The sequence below is a fragment of the Pezoporus occidentalis genome, unplaced genomic scaffold (genome assembly GCF_034315485.1).
Source record: "Pezoporus occidentalis ecotype Australia unplaced genomic scaffold, CSIRO_AGI_Poc_V1 ctg3, whole genome shotgun sequence".
In the NCBI taxonomy this organism is placed as follows: Eukaryota; Metazoa; Chordata; class Aves; order Psittaciformes; family Psittacidae; genus Pezoporus; species Pezoporus occidentalis.
In genome coordinates, this window is record NW_026914940.1 from 2744485 (window position 1) to 2767692 (window position 23208).

At 52.2% G+C, this 23208-nt stretch overlaps 1 protein-coding gene and 1 long non-coding RNA gene across 4 annotated transcripts in view; one reads left to right on the plus strand and one right to left on the minus strand.

Moving 5' to 3' along the window:
• The window catches only part of PTP4A3 (protein tyrosine phosphatase 4A3), a 43445-nt gene extending 34706 nt beyond the window's left edge, over positions 1 to 8739 (plus strand). For both annotated transcript variants that reach the window (XM_062626961.1, XM_062626962.1), the window contains exons 2-6: positions 1351 to 2174; positions 3806 to 3898; positions 7059 to 7189; positions 7839 to 7913; positions 8616 to 8739. In XM_062626961.1, the coding sequence (XP_062482945.1) occupies positions 2070 to 2174; positions 3806 to 3898; positions 7059 to 7189; positions 7839 to 7913; positions 8616 to 8733 (522 nt within the window). In that variant the 5' untranslated portion in view covers positions 1351 to 2069 and the 3' untranslated portion in view covers positions 8734 to 8739. The remainder of the gene's footprint in view (positions 1 to 1350; positions 2175 to 3805; positions 3899 to 7058; positions 7190 to 7838; positions 7914 to 8615) is intronic.
• Positions 1 to 23208, minus strand: part of LOC134167854 (uncharacterized) — a 1192997-nt gene that overhangs the window by 986713 nt on the left and 183076 nt on the right. The gene's annotated exons all lie outside the window — the stretch shown is intronic.

Genomic DNA, 23208 nt, shown 5'->3' on the forward strand with positions numbered 1-23208 from the left:
CCCTCTTCCCCCTGCCACCTCCCCCAGCTTTATTCCCCTTTGCTATTTCATCTTTTGCTATTTGCAGTTTTCATCCTGCTTGTGAAGCAGGAGCTGTTGAGCAGGTTTGTAAATGATGCTCGGGCAGGTTGTAAATGATGCTCGGGCAGGTTGTAAATGATGCTTGAGCAGGTTGTAACTGATGCTCAAGCAGGTTGTATGTGATGTTCAAGCAGGTTGTAAATGATGCTCAGGCATGGAGCAGCCCAGCAACAGCACCCAGGCAGTGTGATGAGCCGGTCAGTACTCAGCACACCTCCCTGCTGCCACCTGGTCTCATTGCATCAAGGTAAAACAGCCCAGAGGGGAATGTTTCTGGGTGCCAGGGCATCAGGAGGAGAGGCGAAAGGGGTTCATGCTGGCCTGGCTCGGGTTACTTATGTGCTTATGGTCTATTTTGAGGCTCTCTCCACGTGGCATTAAGCAGCTGCTGACCTAGGGGAAGGACCAGCTTCAAAACAAGAGTCTGGTATGTAACGACCCAGGGAAGCACTGGGTTTCCCTTGGCTCTGAGCAGATCTGCGGCATGCTTATCCCCCCTCTGGGCCTATCCTCTCTTGGCTTGTGCCATTCCCACAGTGAGAATTGACTTTCTTATTTAATTCTTCCCGTTGGGAAGAGCTGGAGGCAAAGATGCCCCAGGGTGTGAGGATGCTGTACTTCATAGGGAGCAATGTGCCGGCGGTGATGGGGATGCGGATGAGCAAGCAGGGAGACACATCCATCACCAGTGCTGGCAAAACTGCACACCCGCCTCCCCCTCCTCTGCTCCCCCCCTCCCCAAGAAAGCTCATTTGCAAGCAGCTTAGTTTGCCTAAGAGCATTAGAGGTGCATTTGGTGGACATTAGCTGCTCGAGCAGCACTGGGAGCATGTGGCCGATTAGCGCTGCATTTGGGGCAGGAATACTCACTGTGTGTTTCAGGAATGCAAAGGTGAGGTCTGGGGGGACAGGATGGGTGCCAGGGGGGTCAGCTCGCATAGTTCAGGTGCCTAAATACACCATTGGGTGCTGATGTTGGGTGGCATGAGAGTAAGCTATGTGCTTTTCCCTTTTGCCAGGGGAAGTGTGTGTTGTCCCCTATGGCTTTCCACTGCCACTTCAGCTTTCAGATGGTGTTTCAACTTTGAATACCATCTCACTTTATAGACTCCAGCAAAGATGAGGATGCTCAGGGGTGCTCATGTGGGATGCAGATGCCGGTACATTTGGGGTCACCGTATCCCTCCACGTACCAGTGATGGGATTCTCGGAGCAAGCCTGGGAAGCAGAGCACCCTCACCATCACGTTTCCCTTTCCCTCCCTTACAGCCTCGCTGTCCGCTGGGATTTATGGAGGTGCTGAGGAGCAGCTCTGAGCCCCGCAGCCCCCACCAGCTCGCCCCATAAAGCAGCGCCCGGCCGCCTCTCCTCGTCTCCCCCAGCATCCCGACCCTCCGACTCAACCATTCAAGGCTCCTGTGCATGGATCGCCCCAGCGAGGCGCCGCTGCCGGACGCCGCCGACGCCGCCCCGTAGGCTCCCGGCCCCCCGTGCCACCCCCAAGTACTCCACATACCCCGATGGGGTAACGTGACGGGGGTCACCCTCCCGCCACCTCCAACACCCCCCATATGCAGAGGCCTTTCTAGAGCGCCCGGGAGCGCGCGGCAGCCGCTCGCCGTCGCACACGCACCGAGGACGCCGACACTACAGCAAAGGGATTCTTGGTTTTGGTTTGGTTTTGGTTTTTTTTTTTTTATTATTATTATTATTATCATTAATATTATTTTTTGCCCGTCTGGCTTTTCCCCCCTTCCCACCCCGGGGAGCTTGCGGTGTTGTTGAGGAAGCCGGCGCGCTCCCAAGAGCTGGGATTATTTGCACAACGTCTGTATATTGAGTTCTCGATCCTCTTTTGGGGTTATTTTTGAAGTGCAGAGGGGTCATTGGGGCTTTTTTGTTTCCCCCCCACCCTCCACGCCACGCTTTCTCTTGGGTTTTTTGCCCCCACCACCATCAGCATCACCTCACCCTCCTCCTGTCCCAGCATGGCTCGGATGAACCGCCCTGCGCCGGTGGAGGTCTGCTACAAAAACATGAGGTTCCTCATCACACACAACCCCACCAATGCCACGCTCAACACCTTCTTGGAGGTAAGGAGAGGATGGAAGTGGGGGACTGGGGCCCTGCTGTGTATTTTGGGGCTAAAATCCGATGTTGAGATGCAACAGGGATCAACCCTGTGTAGGATGAGGCAGCAGTACATCCCCTTTGGTACCATGGACCCAGGGTGGTGAGGTCCAATCACTACTGGTGACAGGATCTTTTGGAGGACCCCAAGTGGGGTGTTTGGACGTGGTAGAGATAAAGTAGTTTCCCTATTCCTGTTGCATCCCTTCCAGCTCCACCACATCACATCAAAGGGCTTTGCTGTGATGCATAAGGATGCACACAACATCCCCTGCATCTCCTGGCACCTCAATAAGGACTTCTCATCCCAAATATCTCAATGTCTTTCAATGCTCAGAGTGTGTTGGGTGGTTTAGAAGGACCTGGAGGGCTCAATGTTGCATGAGCTAGCAATGGTATCCTGCCAGGAAACACTGGCTGCAGCAGGGAGTTAGGGGTGAAATAGTGGATGCATATCCATGGTCCAAGGTAAAAGGCTTCAACTTGCTCATCTTATCAATGCCTGGAGGAAACACCATGTCCTGCAGGCTCAGTCAAGCCAGCACAAGCAGCTTCTGCTCATGAGGAATCGTTTTGGAATGCTGTGTATTCCCAGGAGGACCTGAGGCTGCACATGCTCCTGGTGAAGGATTTTTGCCTTAGATCTAAACCACGTTGAGGTCCAGTGTGCTGGCACCAGTGGCATCCTCTGAGTTCAAGGAAAACCCCTTCAATGCACACCCAAAACCCCACGTGTGAGCACCACCACCTCAAAGAGCTGCAGGAAGGTGGTTGCAGTTTGGGAACAGCCACCACATACCCTGCACACTGTGCACAAGGCAGTGGGGACACCACCAGTGGGAATGCGGAGAAATTCACTTCCCTCCAGCCTGTTGGATTTTAGGCTGAGCTGCCAAGCATGGGGGGCTTTGTCTGGCAAATGCATGGGGGGAATGAAGGAGATGGATCCACTGAAGGGGATGATCTCACATGTGCCGGTGTGCTGGCACGTAATCCAGGGGCAATCCTCGTAGCAGGTGACAAGCCAGGCTGGAAGCAGCCCAAATCCCACGCCCCAGCCTGTAGCACATTGGAATGATGATGGGATATGGCAGCGAGGATGAGCAGGAGCCCCTGAGCAGTGTACAAGATTCTGAGTGTAGTTGGTGGGATGCACTGTGACCCCCCCCAGCCACCTCCATGCATTCTGCAGCAGGAGTTGCCACCTCCCTGGGCACAAATGATTTCTCTTTTGGGGGACTTGAGCCCGTATCAGGGACGTTTCTTTGCATGCAGTGTAAAGGCCTTGGTGGTGTGGCTGTCAGGGCTTACAAATAGATGGCTCTGTTGGCACTCATGACCCCAAGGAGCCGTGAAGATATTGAGTGAAGATCCTGCATTGATTTGGTGCCCTGAGATTTCATGTTTCCTTGTGTTTCCCAGGGTGGATGAGCCACGGGGGGGGGTGTTGCTTAGTGTCCAGAGATGGGGTACGGTGCTGTTGTATTAGGGACTGTGGTGGTCCTGTGGTGATAGCAGGGTTTTGGATGTGTTTGGTTTAAGTGGGGTGCAATTGGCAGGGTTTTTAGACCCTTCTTTCTCCTTCCCTCCCAAGGACCTGAAGAAATACGGTGCCACCACGGTTGTGCGAGTGTGCGAAGTGACCTATGACAAGACCCCCCTGGAGAAGGATGGCATTACCGTCATGGTAGGTGGGCAGCAGGATAGGTTCAGGGTGGGTTGCTTTTAAATACCCCCATCCCTCCTGTCTGCCAACGCCCTGCATGTCACACAGACCAAAGCAGCATCGCTCTTACCCAGGAGGAGGGTTTGAAGCCCAAATTCATCCTCGGGGCAACACAGATGAGCTCTGAGATGGGGCTGGTGCTATAGAAAAAGCAAGTGCTGCCTACACACCGAAACTGTGACTCATGTGGTTGAGTCGGCAGCTGCCTCCCCTGCCTGTCGCTCGGGCTCTAAAGCATCCTGGGGGTGAGAGCGCCTGATCCCACATGGAAGCTGCACATGGTTCCTGTTACCCGCGGTGTTGTCTTACCCAAGGTGGGGTGTGTGGGCTTTTTGCTCTTCCAGCAGCCGGTGCAGCTCATGGGGATGAAAGGCAGCAGGCAGCAAGCAGGGAAAGGCAAAGGGGCAGAGCAGGCAGCTGCCTGGGCTGCATCCCGGCTGATAAGTAATTGGAGATGATGTCAGGCGTGATTGCCCTGCCAAGGAGCTCAGCTCCAGCTGGAAAGGGAGGCTTTGCTCATTTAGGGAAGGGTTTGGAAGTGCCTCGTGTCTCCTGGGGTGGTCCTCTGTGTGTAGGCCCTCTCTCTATAGCTCTCTCTGTGTAATGTATATCCTGCAGAGATAGCTAGCTATATCCTAGATCCTCTGGGATGTAGATAGTAGATCCTATGTCTCTCTAGATAGAGTTCCTTCAGATGCATAACTCTTCAGATATAAATGCTGTGTCTCTGTAGGGTAGGTATGTCTTACAGAGAAAGATAGCTGTATCCTGCATATGGAATCTGTATGTAGGATATCGTATCTGTTCACTTACACACCAAATTCTGCCTTTTATCCTGGAGTCCTCCAGTCTCTGTTTCTCTGTCTAGGCAATACAGACCTCTAAATATCTAGAGAGATCTATATCTAGGATACTTTTTTGACAGGGAGGTATCAATATCCTAGATACAGAAACTGTATAAGACACTATGGAAACTATATAGCTTCTATATGTATTTCTGTAACTTTCTGTATATAGAAACTGTATGTGTTATATAGAGAGATATCTATATCCTATATATCTATGGATAGATGTACCCATGCAGATAGATAGATATCGCTACATATACCTATATCAAATAAATAGACTGTATCTACATATCCTACCCCTTTCTTTGAGGAGCAGACACAAGTCAGTTGAGGTCTGAGTCCGCTGTACTGTGCGTGGGTGCCAGCATCCACAGCCACAGTGGCCACACGTACAGTGGTCCTATCCTGGGTATGCTCCATGGGTGTTTTGGACACCTCTTCTGCTTTTGGCTCCTGTGTGTGCCACAGGGGATCCCAAGCAATCTCTAGAGCTGATGGCAGTTACCAAGTTGTGCCAGATGCAGGTGATCCATGCCATGAACATCTGCTTGGCAACACTTCCAGCAAGTCAGAGATGGGGCAGAAAGTCTGTAGGACTAGTATTGTGTGGGTTTCTCTATAGGAAGGTTTATGGTGCAGGATGGATATACCAGTAGTGCTTAATATCCTCATCAGTGGCACAGACAGTGGGATTGAGTGCACCCTCAGCAAGTTGGCAGATGACACCAAGCTGAGTGGTGTGGTTGATATCTAGAGGGAAGGGATGCAATCCAAAGGGACCTGGACACACTGGAAGAGGAAACCTCCATGTGAACCTCATGAAATTCAACAAGGCCAAGTGCAAGGTTCTATACCTGGGCCAGGGCAGTCCCCAGTATCAGTGGAGACTGGGTGATAAATACATTCAGAGCAGCCCTGCAGAGAAGGATTTGGGGGTACTGATGCATGAAAAATGGGATGTGAGCCAGCAGTGTGCGCTTACAACCCATAAAGCCAACTGTATCCAGAGCAGCATTGAAAGGAGCGTGACCAGAGGTCAAGGGAGGTGATTCTCCCCATGTACTATTCCACCTGAAGTACTGCATTCAGCTCTGGGGTCCTCAGCACAGGGAAATCATGGACCTGTTGTAGGAGGTCCAGAGGACAGAAATGATCAGATGACTGAAGCCCAGTGTGCTCCTTTCCTAGCACATCCCAAGTGCAATCACATTGCCTGTTCAAACACTTAAGTAAAGCATCTTCTTTTGCCATCTGACCCCCAGGATGACTGCAGCTTAGTGACTCACTGCTCAAACACAAGATTATGGCCTGTGCTTCCCTCCCACTGGGGCTCACCATACTGCATACAGTCCAAGTGATGCTGCCTTGCCTGTGTCCCTCTTTCCCACTGCTGCATAAGCAGTGGCCATGCTCCTCCTTCCAGACCCATTTCCAGAGAGAAATCCACATTTTGGGAGAGCCTTGCAGCCTCAACTGGCTGCCAGTGCCCATGGGGTGAGACCATTCTTTCCCCAAAATGCTGCAGCAGTCACTACAAGGAGGGGAACCCTTTTCCCTCATAGCAGAGCCCAAGGCTGGGGATGCTTAATGCAACATCCGTTTTACCCACATTATTGTAGATGTTGAGTCCATACCACTTGAGGATGAAGCTCAAAAGAAGACAGGCTTTGTTTTCGTTCCTTAAGAGCCTTTCCTGAAGGATGCTGTTTAAATGGCCCTGTTTGGAGGGGTCTCCCTTCATTTCTCTATAGGGCTGTGTTGGGGGATCCCCCAGAAAATCCTTTCAGGACTTGGTTATTCACTGTCCCTTCCATTTGTTACAGATACTGAATTTCAGCACAGCATCAGACCCTGAGATTTCAGCCATCTCCAAACCACCTTTGCTCGAATATTCATAGAATGGTTTGGATTGGGAAGGACCTTAAAATCACCCAGTTCCAACCTCCTGCCATGGCCAGGGATGCCTCCCATTAAACCATGTCACCCAAATTCCTACAAAGTGGCTCAGCAGCTCCCAAAGCTCAGTGTGGTCACTGAATGGGAAGGAGGCAGCAAGTGGCCACCCTGGTCTACATAGGAGGACATGGGGACCATGTCACAGATCCTGTAGGCACTCCTGGAGGCTGAACCTGTCCATAGGAAATGGGAGGACCCCAGACCTAGACTTGAAAGACATCAAACAGCATTGCCCCAAGTGAAAATCAATCCCTGCGTTTTCATCCATGGCCTTAAGAGCATTTCTCTCTTCCCTGACTTTTCCCTGCTCCCTGCAGGATTGGCCATTTGATGATGGAGCGCCTCCTCCCAGCAAGATAGTGGAAGATTGGCTCAACTTGTTGAAGACCAAGTTCTGCGAAGACCCCGGCTGCTGCGTGGCCGTGCACTGCGTGGCCGGCCTGGGGCGGTGAGTCAGAGCCCAGCACCCCATATTGCACCCTCCCTGTGAAAGGAGGAGAGGGAAAGCCATGTCCACTGCTCCTTCCCTTCCCTAGTTGCCCTTTGAAAAGGGGTTTTGCGTGCAGTAAAACCTTAGTGGGAATAGGCGTTGATGGCAGGGTCTGCAAGGAGAAGCCTGTGCTTCAACTTGCACTGCCTATGGCCAGCTCCTGGGCCTTGGGGTAGACCTCGGTGCCTTGGTGTTGCCCTGTGTTCCTTTGTTCCTTGTTTGCCATCGCTGTTTTCCTTTTGCTAAGAGCTCATCATGGAAATACTTGCAAAATGCCTCCTGCTCCAACAGGCAACTGATGCTCTTCGAGAGCTGCTGCATTATGTTACTCCCCCTGCTATAAGTCAGGTTTTGCATGTGTATTTGCATCCATATTTCCGGTAGATTTGCCTCCAAAGTCCTCCTGCTCACTAGGCAAGGAGCAAACAGCTGCCCTGTTATCCCAGAATGCTCCTTGGGCCATTGCTTGCAGCCGAATGGCAAGAAGTGATGAACTGAAAGCCACCACTGCCCATAGCACCACTATTATGTCCCCTTGTGCCAGGATGGGATGTCACTCTCCAAGCTGCATGGCTGGGGAGTGACCACCACTGCTGTTGCCTTTCAGCGCTCCCGTCCTTGTCGCACTGGCCTTGATCGAGAGCGGGATGAAGTACGAAGATGCCATCCAGTTCATCCGACAGTAAGTCAAGTGGTGTTTTGGTGTCAGGGGAGAAAGCAGCCCCTCTCCGAGGCAATGGAGAGATCTGGCGTGTCCAAGGGACTTTGCAGGGTGCTGGGTTGCTTTTCATTGAATCACAGAATCAGCTGGGTTGGAAAAGAGCTTTAAGATCATCGGATCCAACCTCAATGCCTCCCTTGTAGTGAGGGGCCCAGAACTGAACCTAGGATTTGAGGTGGAGCCTCACCAGTGCCCAGTGCAGAGGCACAGCCACTGCCCTGGTCCTGCTGCCACACTGGTGTTGATACAGGCCAGGATGCTCCTTGCCTTCTTGGCTGCCTGGGCACGAGCTGCTCATGTTCAGCTCCATCAGTCATTACCCCCAGGTCCTTTCCCACCGGGCAGCTTTGCAGCTTCTCTGAGAAAAAGGGAGGTGCTGCCATCAAGCACCTTTGCATCAAGAGGCTGTAGCAGCAGCTGGGAGCATCCCTGAGGGGCTTTGCACCCTGCTTCTGGCAGCTACCCCAGTTTTCCTTCCCAGTTCTCCATATCCTGAGAGTCAGAGGGTAGATGAGCAAGATGGGGTCAGTCCCTGGAGGATGCGCATAGCCACAGCTTCCAAAATCCATTCCTGCTCCAGACAGGGGGGTTCAGCACCCAGCAGGGTGGGTTTGGGATGGGAATGCCACCCCACTGACTGCGCTGACCCCTCTGTCCCTGCAGGAAGCGCAGAGGAGCCATCAACAGCAAGCAGCTGACGTACTTGGAAAAATACCGACCAAAGCAGAGACTCCGATTTAAGGACCCTCATAACCACAAGAACAAATGCTGCATCATGTAACCTCAATGACCTCTTGCCAAAACCCGTGCACACAGACATCCGGGCGCTCACACACATCCCAGCCCCTTCACCTCCTCGCCCAGCCCTGCGCATCCCCACACGCTGCCCCACTGCCAGGGCTGGGGTAGGGGGGTACATGGAGCACCACCAATATGTGCCAGCACCCACAGCGCCATCATCTTGGACCCCTGAAAAGGGCTGCTCTCTCCAGCTATAGCTCAAGGAGGGAAGGCAGTGCTTTCCTTTGTTTCTTGGCATTAGCAGTGAGCTCATGATGGTTCTTCATCGCCTTCCTCCTCCTCCTCCCTTTCCCTTCCCATTGCACTTAGAGGGATGGGCGAAGGGCGCTTGGTTTGGGGTGATGCAGGCAGGACGGTGCCAGCTGAGAAGGGATGGGGAGCAGGAGGGCTGGAGCACCCCCATCAAAACCCTTTCCCACCTCTTCTCTATAAATAAGGGCTGCAGCAGCAGGGACAGAGGTGGGGATGGCCCAATGGCCTCAGGGGGAAGATGGTAGCAGGGAGAGGTGAAGGGGGCTCAGCTTGGTGCTGGCCTTGTGGCCGTGGGAAGGGACAAGCCAAGTCCTCCCCCTGCACCATTCCCTTTCTCCTGGCTCCTTTACCACTTCACCATCTCCCCATTACCTCGATGCCATCGGGGATGCTGCACATGGGGCTTGCTGCATGAGGCAACCATGGCAGGGCTGTAAGGCACCCACTTTGCCAGGGTGCAGGCTCAGCACTGATGCTCTCCAAAGTCTGGGTGCTCTTACAGCTTCGAGATTCAATGCACAGAGTGGTGGGTTCTCTTCCACCATGTCCCCACCACTGATCCATGGCGCAAGCCCCAATTCTGCCTGCAATACCCATGGGGATGTGCTTCTTGGAGCACATCCGTGTCCTCCACCGCTGTGTTTGCTGGCCAAGGGGCTGTGCTGCAGCTTCCCTGGGGGATTTTGCGTGCTCCTGGCAAGAGCACATCACCAAATTTGGCTCCTGCCTTTTCCACAGCTCTAACACAGCATATGGCACCCCAGACTCCCCCAGTACGTGCCCTGGTGGGGTGGACTCAGAGCTGCCCCTTAGCCCAGACATTAGACATCTCTTCCACTCTCTGCCTTTGAACGCTTGCAGCGGCTGGAGCAATGGGCACGTAGGGGCAGGGGTGGGTTTTCTTTTGATGAGGATAAGAAGAAATTTGCTAATTAAAGGTAAAAAAAAACTGAAGAAAATAAGCTGTATTCCGCACGTCCTCTGGCCTTTCTTTCTCCCATCTGAGATCCATGGCACTGGGTCGCAACCGGGTACCATCTACTGTCAACTGTGGCCCAGTGGATTCTCTGGGTGTCCCTTGGGCTCGCTGCTGCTCACCCCTCAGCTGTAGAGCATTGCAGTTTTGGGGACAAGGAGGGCTAGATACCCAGTGTCTCGTGGTTTTAGGCTGCCCAATTTGAGGTGCCTTCAGTGCCCTGTGTTGGGTATCTCCAAAGGTTTGTGTGCCTTCCAAAACATAGGTTACCCAGAGACATTGGCTTCAGAGGGTTCATCTATTGGGATAAAGGGTGAGGAAGGCTGGTTAGACACCTACAGTACCTGCAGAAGGGCAGGGGATGGCTTTGTGCCACCACACGTAGGCAGAGGAGGAGCTTGGAGCCATTCCCAGTGTGACTCCTCTTCTCTAAATGGGAATTAGTCCCACTCTACAGCAGAAATGGCTGTCTGATGGGCCAGGCTATGGTGCTGAGGTGGGACCATAATGCACGGCTCCAAGGTTGTCATTCCACACACCTTGGCCTGTCCAAGCCTCCGTACTGTGGGACACCCCTTGGTCCTTTGGCCTTCTCCTGCCCCATTCCAGACTGCGAGTCCTGTGTCCCATGGTTGAAGGGTCTGCATTGGTTGGGAAGGGTGAGTGATTGTGCTGATAAAAGCCTGATCCTGTATTACAGCAGTTGCTAGGTGGTCACCACCCCTTCCTGCCTTGGTGTGTCCTCCTGCTGCTACAATAGGTGCTGCTTTGTCCCCAGGGGCAATAGGAGGTGGCTTGACAATGAGGTGGCAACAGCCCCAGTCCCTGTTATCTGGGAGACTTCACAGGCCCATGTGCTTCCTGGTCACAACAGGCTGTGCCATGACTTGCAAAGAGTGAGGATAAAGCCTTGGGAACACTTGCTTTGAAGGGTTGGAGATGTTTCTGCCCTGGTAAGAGGAGAAGTGTTTTCCTCGCCCATGCTTATGGGTCCATCCCATAGCGAATGGTCTAGGGCTTCAGACATGATGCTTTTGAGTTGGGGTCAGGATAGGGACAGAGGAGCTTGAATTCAGCCTCCTTGAGCCATGGGGACTCTTCACCTCCTCCATGCAGGGTTTGATGGTGGAAGTGCTCAGTGCTGAGCTCTGATTGTACACTCATATCTCAGCTTGGTGGGTTTGTTTGGAGGGAACACAGAGGGGAGAGGAGGCTTTGCAGTGCTCCTTCACTTTATGTAGCATCAACCCAACCACCTTAAAAACGGAGCTTCCAGTTCTGGACCTGGTGCAATCCATGTGGCCAAATCCTGACCACCCCTGGCTGGCAGAGCAGCATCTTCATCCCCTTAGGAGTCACTGCAAAAAGAGAGAAAATAATGATGGTTTAATTGTTCTTTTTTTTTTCTCTTTTTTTTTAACGGGCATCTTCCCCCTGTCCTGGGACTTGCTGTCACCTCCTAGGTGTGGAGATGGACACAGAAACATTGACGATGGGTTTCCCACCCAGGTTTGGGGTTATAAACCTCAAAGAGCCAAGTTCTGTCAAGTTCTGTCACTAAGATCATGGCATAGCTGGGGAAGAGGGAAAGTTGGAGCTCAGTAGACACGCAGCACCAGAGCAAGGCCTAAGTGGCCAGTGGCTCATGGTTTGGGCTGGTTTTGGGGTCTTCTTGTACTCTGATCCCTGTTTCACCTCAGATGCCAAGATATTGAAAGGAGAGCCTTGAAAATCTGCCAACTTATTTGCCAATTCTGTTATGGCTCCAGTTGTCTCCATTGGGTCCTGGCACATGTCATTGGCTGGCTTTGGCTACATGAGACTGGCTTTGGCTACAAACCAACCACCTTATCCTGCCCTTTTCTGCAGAAGCAAAGGCATGAACTGGGTGTTACATATATCTGCCTTCCTTACCCTCTCCATGGAAAGCTTCCATCTTTCCATAGTTCACAGGGACAGGGCTTCAGACTGGTGGCAGGAGATCCAGAGACCCAAGGGGTGGCGAAGCAGAGGTGCCCGATCCATCAAACCAAGAGCTCGTAGGCTCATTTAGGAATCCTGGCTGAATCATGGCATAAATCTGAGCAGGAACTGATAGCTGTGTCCTCACCAGTGGCACCGTGTGCGTTTCAGATACAAGGCTCATGCGTCCCTTCTGTTCTCCCTGTTTGCCAGTGGGATGGAGCGGGTGTTGGGAGCAGTGGGAAGGCAATGGGAATGGCCAGCTCTATTTAACAAAGGTCTGGTGATGCTTATTTAGACTTCACATCTGTAAGTTCATGGAATGAGTCTTGCAATGAGGTTGATACTGTGGTGCTTGGGCTGAGAGCTTTGGGTGAGGAGCCTTTATGAGTAACACATCACCCGAGGAAGCAGAGTCTTGCTCTATCTACAATAGAAAGAGTTGGGGTTGGTTTAATTTTGTCCCTGGGTTGGTTTGGTTTCTGTTAGTCCCAGTGGGAAAAACTCCCAGGGAGATCCGTGACTTCCATGCAGTTTCCAGCCTCTTCCATCCCCTTGCTTCCAGCAGGCTGGGAAGGTGCAGTTTGCCAGTGGATTTCAGTGGGATGCTGTCTGCTGGGAGGAAAATGCTGCTGCTTTCTTTGTGCAGGGTGTTGGGGGTCACGGGCTGGCTGTGGTCCTGCAGACATTCCTGGGAATGGGGGGGGCATTCCAACGACGATCTCCCAATGAACTCTCCACTTCCCTGCTGTGTCTTTCTGTGCAACAAAGAGCTGCATATTTTCCTTTCTAACTCCATGGGCAACCCTAGTAGTATGTAGATTAAGCCCAGATGACTTACTGGGGGGGGGGGGAGTATTTTGTTTCTTCTGGTCTGAGCCATAGCTAAGTTATTATACCCAATGCTTTTTGTATCGGATGGCATCACTTTGAATATGCAGATGAGGTATAGGATCTTGACACTTTATAACCTTTTTAAGAAAGAAACTTGTCTGTTTACTTACATCTTGTGTAAAAAAGGAGTAAAAAACCAGCCCTGTATGCCTTTGAGTAATCACTTTTTGTTGTTGTAATGAAATGATGGTGGTTACACTCCAGCAGCGAAATAAACAGCGTTCACTGTTTTGTACATCCCTGCGTGCTGCTAATGGGGGAGTTACCATGGGGAGGCAAAGGCAGCGCCAAACTCTGGCCAAGGGATGGTAAAGGGATGCATGGAGGGGGGTGTTGGGGTCCTGCTGCTGCCCCTTAGCTAGAGACCTCAGCCCACATCCCAAATGTGTCATCCCATCCCAATGGTTGTCATCCCAGTCCTCTTTTCTGGGAGCTCCCAGGCAGACAACAGAGGTGGTTGGCAAGGGTTGGACCTATTGCAATTAGATGGATGGGCTGCAGCCAGATTACATAAAGTGGAGCCCAAGCCAGAGGACGATTTGCCCAGTGCCAGGGCAGGTTCTAAGGGTGCACCCAGGGCTCCAAGTGATCACATAAAGCCCTTTTCCCTATGGGCTGCTCTCTGTCTCAACCAACATAGTTAAATTTAACCCCGCAGAGCATGAGAGCTCACACCGCCACCATATTCCTACAAGACCAAGGAAAACAGCAGCTGTAGGAAAGACCTAAGTGGTATGGCCTACCCAAGTATCCATACCCTATGGTATGGATACCCAAGAGTCCACCTGGAGGAGACATAACACACACACTACTATTGGACATCTCAGTGCTTCACCACTGGACACAAAACATGCTTCCCTCATGAAACCAGTTGGGGTTTAACTCTGCTCCTATGACCAAGGCAAAGAACAGAGTCTCCATGGAGGCTGAGGAGCAGGAGCTTGCATGAACAGGCTGGTTAGCAGGAAAAGCTGATGTTAACTGTGTGAGCTCTGGAATAACTGCAAAGGGTTGGGTGGGATAAGCAGGGAAGTGGGGAGGAAACTCCCCTCGTGCTGCTGTAGGCTCAGGAAGGCTTTTAAGTGAGATACCAGCTTGGAAAAGGGTGATGCTGCAGTAGGACAGCATGGCCAGCGCTGTCCTTGGATTGCCCTAGAGCTCCCCAAGGCAGATCCTTGTCTCCTCACAGGCTTTGAACTGCACAGCTGCGAGGGGCACAGCCACCATGGTTGTGCAATGGGCGAGCGGGGCTCCAATCAGACTAATTGCTGCCTCACCTCTCAGCGAGGAGGCCAGGGGGACTTCTGAGCACTGGAGCAACACCCGCGCGCTCTCCTGCCCGGACACGCTGCCTCCTACCTGCCCACATTCCTCCTGGATCTCCGTCACCAGAAACATGCACCCCTGTGCATCCTGAATCCCTGTGTTAGGCTGATGCTGCTCCGTGAGCAAGTCCTTGCCGTCCCTAAGAGAAGCACTGTGAAAGTCCATGATTTGGGATTTATGGAAAGGTCTAAGTTGGGCTCTCAGGTGTCTTCTGAATGAGTGCCATGGTCTGCGGTGCCTTAGCCCATACCCGTTTGAGGTGGGTACCTACCATCATGGCCACGCATTGCAGTGCCTTCAGTCCTGCCAATGCCAAAATCAGTGAGATCCACTCAAAGCGGGTGTCCACAGTGTGGTCTCATCCCTGGCTCCCCCTTCCAGTCAGCAGGGATCAAGTGAAGAGTTAACTGGAGATTCAGGAGGGACGAATCTCATCCTGGCATGGACACTTCTTTCAGAGCTCCACCTCCACAGAGGGGCCCCAGATGCTCAGCTCACATACAGACATCCATGCTGCAGACACCCAAAGCCTTGGGAGATGACCCATGGCTCAGAGCTGACCCTGCCAATATTAACAACTCACCTCTCTGCTCTCTGCAGAGCCAGAGGCAGAGGTTGCAGGGCCTTCAATGGTCTTCAGTAAAGTCTGGACCAGCAATGGTCCAGGCTCATGGGACTGGAAACAGCACTTTGTGAGGGCCACCTTGCTCCCTATTTGCTGTGTGATGAAGCCTTCCCTTGCTTGTTTTGGACCGCTGCAGGCTGCCACAGCCAGCACCAGCTCTTGTTGGGCACATCTTTCATCACTGCTCCTACTTGGGATCAGCCCTTTTGCAACATCTCCACCTGAGATGCAGTCTTCAAGGGATCTTCCAGCTCCCCTCCGTGACCAGGGACATATGGACCATCAGAGATAGGATGTGCAGTGATGGGAGGCTGCAGGCATAAAGGTCTCAGCAACTATGGGATCCTATGGGTCTGGGCAGGAGGCAGAGGAGGTGCTGCCCTGCTCGCACTGCGGTATCTGGAAACTCCCATGCTTGTAGGTATGAAAATGTAGGGCAGAGCTTGGGTTGGGAAGAAAATTAAGATGTTTTCAACAAACGCAGCTGAAAAGTCAAGCGGGGAATGAGGCTCTGCTTGGCAAAGGCGCAGCAATGCGATTGCCAGGGGTGGGTTTTGTCCTGGGAGCTTTCCCTGCAAGCAGGGCAAGGAGAGGAGAAGGCGAAACTCCTCACCCAGACTTGCATGACCATCCCCATGGCTCAGAACAGGGGCTCTCCGTGCCGTGACCACAGCAAGGAGCTGCTCATTGGGCAGGAATTTGCTTTAAGCGTTGGAGAGAACAAGTACTTGAGTGGCAGGAGGGGAAGAGGCTCGCACAGAGCCTGGAATGGGCTGAGTCACTCGCTGCCGGCGTCAGCAGCAGAGGGGGAAGATGCCAAGCAGCCACCTGGAGCTGTGTCAGCGCATCCTTAAGGAGAAAAAGGAAAAGGAGGGAAGAAAATCAACCGTCGGCTTCTCCTGCACCCCGTTGGAGAGCTCTATGTGCTGCAGGCACGCAGGGAGCTCCCTGGCTTGGAAAATGCCCTTCCCTGGCTGCAGGTGCTGGTTTCTATTGCAACATCTCCCTTGGGGCTCACGGAGCAGAGCATCATCTCCCACAGCAACCAGGCAGCCTCCAGGGACGTGTCACAGCCAAGCTGGGGCTCGATCCAAGGACTGGGGGTGGGAGATGATTACAGACCTGATGGGAGAAGCAGGATGCGAGAGCTGCCTCCGCCTGGCAGAGATAACCGGCTGCAGCCAGGGACTGACTCACCTCAGCCGGGGCATCTCGTCTGGGTATCAGGTAGAGACAGGGAGAAGCAATGCATTTAAATGAGCTCTGATCTTTAAAGCAAACAGCACCAGCTTGGTTTTGCAGCACTCAGGTGGCTGTGGGTGACAGAGATGGGTGGGCAGATGCGTTTTGGGTGCATGGTTCAAGGCATGGATGCTCAGCACTCAAAAGCAGGGCTCTTTTCATGATAAAGGGTTATCATGAAAACTCACCTGGTGCTGCCAAACGCCAGGGCCAAACAACCTGGGGCTTGTTAGGGGTTGCAAATCTAATAGGTTGAAGGAGACAACACAGCTTTGTAGTGCAAGAGTTAGACAGGGCTTAGGTGGCGTGGTTTAGTGCAAGGTGTCCCTGCCATGGCAGGCGGCTGGAACTGGATGATCTTCAGGTCCTTTCCAACCCAAACCATTCCATGATTCTATGATTCTATGTCTGCAACTATCCCAGCCAAATGACAGGCTTGAGAAGTGAAACTGAGTCCTGCTTGCAGCTCCTCAATTTCTTCTCCCTGCAGTCTCCATCCCAAGAGGGTCTCAGGACAAAGCCATAAGCAACAGGACTGACCCCCATTGCTGACCGTGCTTTGAGCAGGAGACCTCCTGAGATCCCTTCCAGCCTGCATTATCTTGTAGTCTCATGATGCTCCCAGAGAAGAAAAGAGTATCTTATAGCTCATAGGGTGTAACACTGGGTCACTGAAAAAGACTCCAGAGAGATGCTCCCTTTGGGGCACATACATTCCCCTGGCACTGCAACTGTGTCCTGCAGCTCCTTATGGACCAACTCCAGCTCCTTCTGTTAGGGTTAAGGTATCCATAGCTGTAGAGGGTATAATGTCCAGACTGCATGCTCCCCACACAGACAAGTCAGTATTCTCTCTACAGTGTGAACACGAGGACTGTATGTTGTACCCGATTTCAGACTGCATCTAAAGCAGTTAAATCACTTCCCTACACGCACCCCTCACTCAACCTGTCGCCTGTTTCCTATTGGGAATATTTCTGTTATGGGATACACGTTTGCCAAATGCAAAGCCCTGCAGAGAGATGTCTCTCGCTCCCTCAGCTGTCACCATGCATGTCATACCATGAAAAGGTTGAGCTCCAGCCCATTGAACTTCCATTCCCAAGCCCACCAGTGGGGTCCTTTTCCATCTTTCTGGGCTAAAGTCTGCATAGAAACAGCTTCATACCAAGAAGGACTGACCAGTCCCTGTGTCTGTCCTCATCCACCTCCTTTTTCGCCTCTCTCAGCTTCTTCAGGAGCTATTTTGCCTTCATTTCCAGCTCACTGGTGGGGAAGGCTGCATGGCTTTGGGCCTAGGATTTTCCACTGAAGAAACAGATCCAGTCACTAGCAATTCCCCATTGATCACCACTTCTTGAGATCTGTCACTTAGCCAACTCTTAGCTCATTCAACATGTGCTCGACTGATGTGTGGTGCTTTTTTCTCCCCACTGGAATGCCACGCTGTACAAATCTCACCCTTTACAAGCACGTTGCATATGCAGTTATGTTTATGAACCAATTTTAAGATCTAACAGAATGAAATCAAGTTGGTACAAGACCCCTTTTCCATAAAACCACATTGACTGGCATTTATTATTTCTCTTCTTTACGCTTTCATGAATCAGATTAGAGATCAGACTGTTATTATTAACCATCAGCCTGTTATTATTAGCCTGACATCACCCCTCGATATGTCTGGCCTACAAAGGCAGTTGAGCTGCTCAACAGGCTCCTGAGGCTTAGAACAATATTAGTATGGGTACTGGTGACCAGAAGAAGATGTTGGCCCATGCATCAAAGCCTTTCCATCTTCCAAAGAACCAAGCTCTAATCTTGCTTTGATTGAGCCTGAAATAGCTGCTGTACATCCAAGAACCAGTTTCCTTGTTGCATTCTAAAGCTCAGGTAGAGGATAGATGTAATGACAGCTTCTAAGTCCACATGGACTCACTGCATCTCCCTATGGCCTTGCGCTGTGGCCAAGGGGAGGAAGTGGTTGCATGGAGCCCGGCAGGATACCCCAAGGAGCTTAACTCACCTCTCTGAGCTGCTGGAGATGCACAGTGATGGTGATCCTGCAACCCTCTTTGTGTGTGAGAGCAGCGTGTTGAGGTCCTTGTCCCTGCAGGACAGCAGGGATCAGGCTGGGTGTGAGGCTGTCCCTGCCCTGAGAAGTTTAGGAAGCAACGGCACCATTTCTAGAACATCAAACCCATACCAAAATCAAGGGGTGAAGTAGAATTAAACTTAGCTAGAGGTATTAAAGATAACAGGAAGGGATTCTACAAGTACATAGCAAATAAAAAACAGACTAGGGAGAATGTAGGCTCCCTCAGGAAGCTCTCAGGAGAACTGGCTACACAGGATTTGGAGAAGGCTGAGGTTCTGAATGACTTCTTTGCCTCGGTCTTCACTGGCAAAGGATCTGACCAAACCACCAAGTCTTGGAAGGCAGATGCGGGGACTGTGAGAATGAAGACCTTGGGCCCACTGTAGGAGAGGAACTGGTTCGAGACCATCTTAAAAATCTGAACGTGCACAAGTCCATGGGTCCTGATGAGATCCATCCGCGGGTCCTGAAGGAGCTGGTGAATGAAGTTGCAAAGCCGCTGGCCATCATATTTGAGAAATCATGGCAGTCAGGTGAAGTTCCTGATGACTGGAAAAAGGGAAATATAACCCCCATTTTCAAGAAGGGGAAAATGGATGACCCAGGGAATTACAGAGCAGTCAGTGTCACCTCTGTGCCTGGCAAAATCTTGGAGCAGATTCTCCTGGAAGGCATGCTGAGGCGCATGAAAATCAACAAGGTGCTTGGTGACAGCCAGCATGGCTTCACTAAGGGGAAATCCTGCCTGACCAACTTGGTGGCCTTCCATGATGGGGCTACACAACTGATGGACAGGGGTAGAGCAGTTGATGTCATCTACCTGGACTTGTGTAAAGCGTTCGACACTGTCCCACACGACATCCTTGTCTCTAAATTGGAGAGACATCAATTTGATGGATGGACCACTCAGTGGATAAATAACTGGCTGGATGGCCGCACACAAAGAGGTGTGGTCAATGGCTCAATGTCCAGCTGGAGACCAGTAACGAGTGGTGTCCCTCAGGGATCGGTGTTGGGACCGGTCTTGTTCAACATCTTTGTCGCTGACATGGACAGTGGGATTGAGTGCGCCCTCAGCAAGTTTGCCGATGACCCCAAGCTGTGTGGTTCGGTTGATACCCTGGAGGGAAGGAATGCCATCCAGAGGGACCTCGACACGCTTGTGAGGTGGGCTGATGCCAACCTCATGAAGTTTAACCATGACAAGTGCAAGGTCCTGCACCTGGGTGGGAGCAATCCCAGGCACAGCTACAGGTTGGGCAGAGAAGGGATTCAGAGCAGCCCTGCGGAGAAAGACTTCAGGGTGCTGGTTGATGAGAAAATGAACATGAGCCGGCTTCAGTGTGCACTTGCAGCCCAGAAAGCCAAACATATCCTGGGCTGCATCAAAAGGAGCGTGACCAGCAGGTCCAGGGAGGTGATTCTGCCCCTTTACTCTGCTCTTGTGAGACCTCACCTGGAGTATTGTGTGCAGTTCTGGTGTCCTCAACATAAAAAGGACATGGAACTGTTGGAACAAGTCCAGAGGAGGGCCATGAGGATGATCAGGGGACTGGAGCATCTCCTGTATGGAGCCAGGCTGAGAAAGTTGGGGCTGTTCAGCCTGGAGAAGAGAAGGCTGCGTGGAGACCTCAGAGCAGCTTCCAGTATCTGAAGGGGGCCTATAGGGATGCTGGGGACGGAACACTTCATTAGAGACTGTAGTGATAGGACAAGGGGTAACGGGTTAAAACTTAAACAGGGGAAGTTTAGATTGGATATAAGGAGGAAATTCTTTCCTGTTAGGGTGGTGAGGCACTGGAATGGGTTGCCCAGGGAAGCTGTGAATGCTCCATCCCTGGCAGCGTTCAAGACCAGGTTGGACGAGGCCTTGGGTGATATGATTTAGCATAAGGTGTCCCTGCCCATGGCAGGGGGGTTGGAACCTGATGATCTTAAGGTCCTTTCCAACCCTAACTATTCTACGATTCTATGATCTGCTGAGACCACACCATCAAACCCTACCTGACTGCTTCCATATGGACCCTCAGGTTGCCCCATCCTAGGCTCTGTTTGAAAAGGAGCTACCCTTATTTTATCCCATGTGTGCAGCTTAATCCACAACACACGTTTGAATCCCTGATCCACTGGGTCCCCTGGAAATGCCTTAAACTCCAGTGTAAAAGAGAAAAGGACCTGGTACAAAGCCATATCCCGGTGCTCAGTTCCATCACCTTCTTGCTCTGAGCTCACACCCACCCCAGTCTTTTCCTCTCGCAGCCTGTGCTAGCATCAAGCATTTGCATGCTACAAACCCCGCCAGCACAAAGAGCCAGCTGCCCACCCATGCTCTCAGCCACCAGCATAGAGAATCCCCGTCCTTAAGGACGCAGCCTTGAACAGAAGCCAGGGAAATAAAACAGCACAAAACAAGCTCCTCTGCAGCCTGACCTTTCATTGTCTGTCAGGGGCTGCCAAACCAAACTGCGCCGCGGGTCCTTCCCACTCCCTGTATCGCATCCGAGATTGCGGCTCAGGCGGTCGCAACCCCGGCTGTGTCATTGAGTGTCCCCAGGATGATAATGGGGGGGATCCTCGGGGCAGTGTGGCTGGCTTCCTCTGCCTTCATCCAGGGAAAGGGGCCCTGGGTGGGAATGACACCAGTGTGAGCTGTGGTGCAGGGTGGGATCTGCAGTTTCTGGTATATAGGGATGGGATCCTGGCATGTAGGGCAGAGAGCGAAGGTTGGAAAGCATCCACAGCCCTTCAGGGTTGAGCACATTGGAAGGACCACGGGGTTTAAATCATCTTCTCTCCTCCAGGATCCATTTGTGCCACTTCAGGAGGAAAAGAAAAGGAAATAATCCCCCTGTGAATGTCTGGTGCCAGCTGCCAGAAGAAAAGCTTGGCTCAGTCTGTGCTTGCTTTTCTTTTGCTGCCCTCTGCATTTCCCCCCACTAAGCCTGAGAGCTCCTGAGGACACGAGCTGAGCTCCAGCATCCAAGAGCCCTTCTCCTGGACCTGGAGAGCTGTGTCCTCCCTGCCTGCGAGCACACAGCCAGGGCCTGTCCACATCAGACAGAGCTGGCTGCCTCTAATTAGCAGTGGGTGATAAATCCGGAGGGGAGATGACAACCCTGCAGGATGAATCCAAGCATCCTGCCCTTTCAATTCTCTTCCTCCCATCACACACAGCCAGCCTTGCCAGTCCTATCATCTCCTGTGGCAATAAGCCATCCCTCCAGGATGGGGAATGAACACGATGCCTGTGTGTGCAGCCCCATCTGATGGACTAAGTGAATGGGGCATTTGCTTTGTGCACTCCTGTTGGGAAGCAGAGGATATCCTGGCCTTCCTGTGCTGCTGATGGTGGAAGGAGATGTCATGAGGCCTTCCCTGTTTGGCCATGGAGGGGTTCAAACACACTGGCCAGCACGAACATGCAGGGCTAACTGGCCTGGGACCCTACACCAACCACTGCTTTGGGCAGACAGCTTGGGTGAAGAGCTATCCCCCTCATGGTTTGCTTCTGTGTCCCCTACAAAACAGGCTGTTGCAGCTGGGATTTGTGGAAATGCGTGTCGTGCTGTGGACAGCCAGGAGAGGTGATTCCTGGCTTCCATCCCTCTATAGCCCAGCACGGAGACTGGGAAGGGGTTTTAATGCTAGTGTGCCACGCATGAGGCTGCATGGAGACTCCAGAACCAAGAGCTGGGGGATGTCAATGCAAGCCCTAGCGCTAGTGTAACACACTAGTGGAAAGGGACTAGGAACATCAAGAAAAGGGGGGTGAAGCCAAGGAGATTTGGAGCAGGACAATGGCAGAATACAGGGTTGTCTGGTCTTTCTGCCATCCTTCTTCTCCACAGTACAAGGGGACAGACCATGCCTGCAGACTGATGCATCAGCTGGGTGGCACATCATGGCCAAAGCTGTGGTCCACTTTGCCACCCATCCCAACCCATCCCAATGTCTCCTGCTCACTGTACATCCATGCCCTTGCCCCAGTGTCCCCACCCAGGGTAAGGCCCTGATGACCCAAAATGCCACCTCTGCACATTTCCACCTGGGACAGCTGCTGGTTTGGGACCTTTTATGTCAGGGTTGGATGGGCAGAGGCAGGCACCAGTGTAAAGGGGCTCCCATAGACACAGCTCATCCCATTTTTCACGCATGATTTCAGTGAGGCTCTGCCCTGCATCCTGCCAAACACAGGGAGGGCCCCCTCAGTGCTACTGCCCAAGGGCAGTGGCTGCTTTTGCCCTGCAAATCTGGAGGGAACATAATGTCCTTGAGGGCTCTTCTACTCAGCATCGCTGGGGTTGAAGCTGCCTGGGATGATTCACATAAATCTTGCTTCTTTAAAGAAAACAAGGGGAAGAAGCTGGGGTGTGGTGTAAAAGCTCTGCCAAGAGCATCCCTGCTGCGTTTGCAAAGCTTTCCCTGGTGTCTTGCAACCCTGCTTGGTGACTGGCACTACTGGGAGACCATAAACCATCACTGGTTTTGGGGACCGCCAGCCCCCAGGGGTGATGGAGAACAGTGTCTGCTCTGCAGACCTACACAGGCTGCTCTGAACCCAGCCCTGCTGCTGGCTGGGATGGATGAGTTGTGAATTCATCCCCTTCTGAGGAACAGAACAGACTCACAACTGTTTGTCAGCTCTGCACCCCTGAAAGGGAAGCATGGACCTCACCGGGGGGTTTCTTCACAGCCTTCTACAGTTGTGCTTTTGGTTTGTGCTGCATTTCCCATTGCATCAGGTTTCCTTGCAAGAGAACTAAAAACTGAGAGAGGATGTAGGAAGATGCAAGCTTCAGTTTGGGCTCAGGCGAGGTGGGATGCATGCTGGAGAGAGGAGGAAAGGAAGAGCTGCAAGATGCGGTTTCATAGGGATGCCCGGTTGCATGCAGGGACACCTAACAGAGCTGGAAGCTTGTGGAGGCATTTCAGATCCTACTAGCGACCTGGGGACGCAAACATCACTGTTAGTTGTAGGAGGAGGCAGTAGGTAAGGGTATGGATGCAGAGCTGGTGAAGTCTGGAGACCTGGGGTATTGTACATCCTTGACTCATCCACTGCTCTGCTGGTAAATCAGTTCTC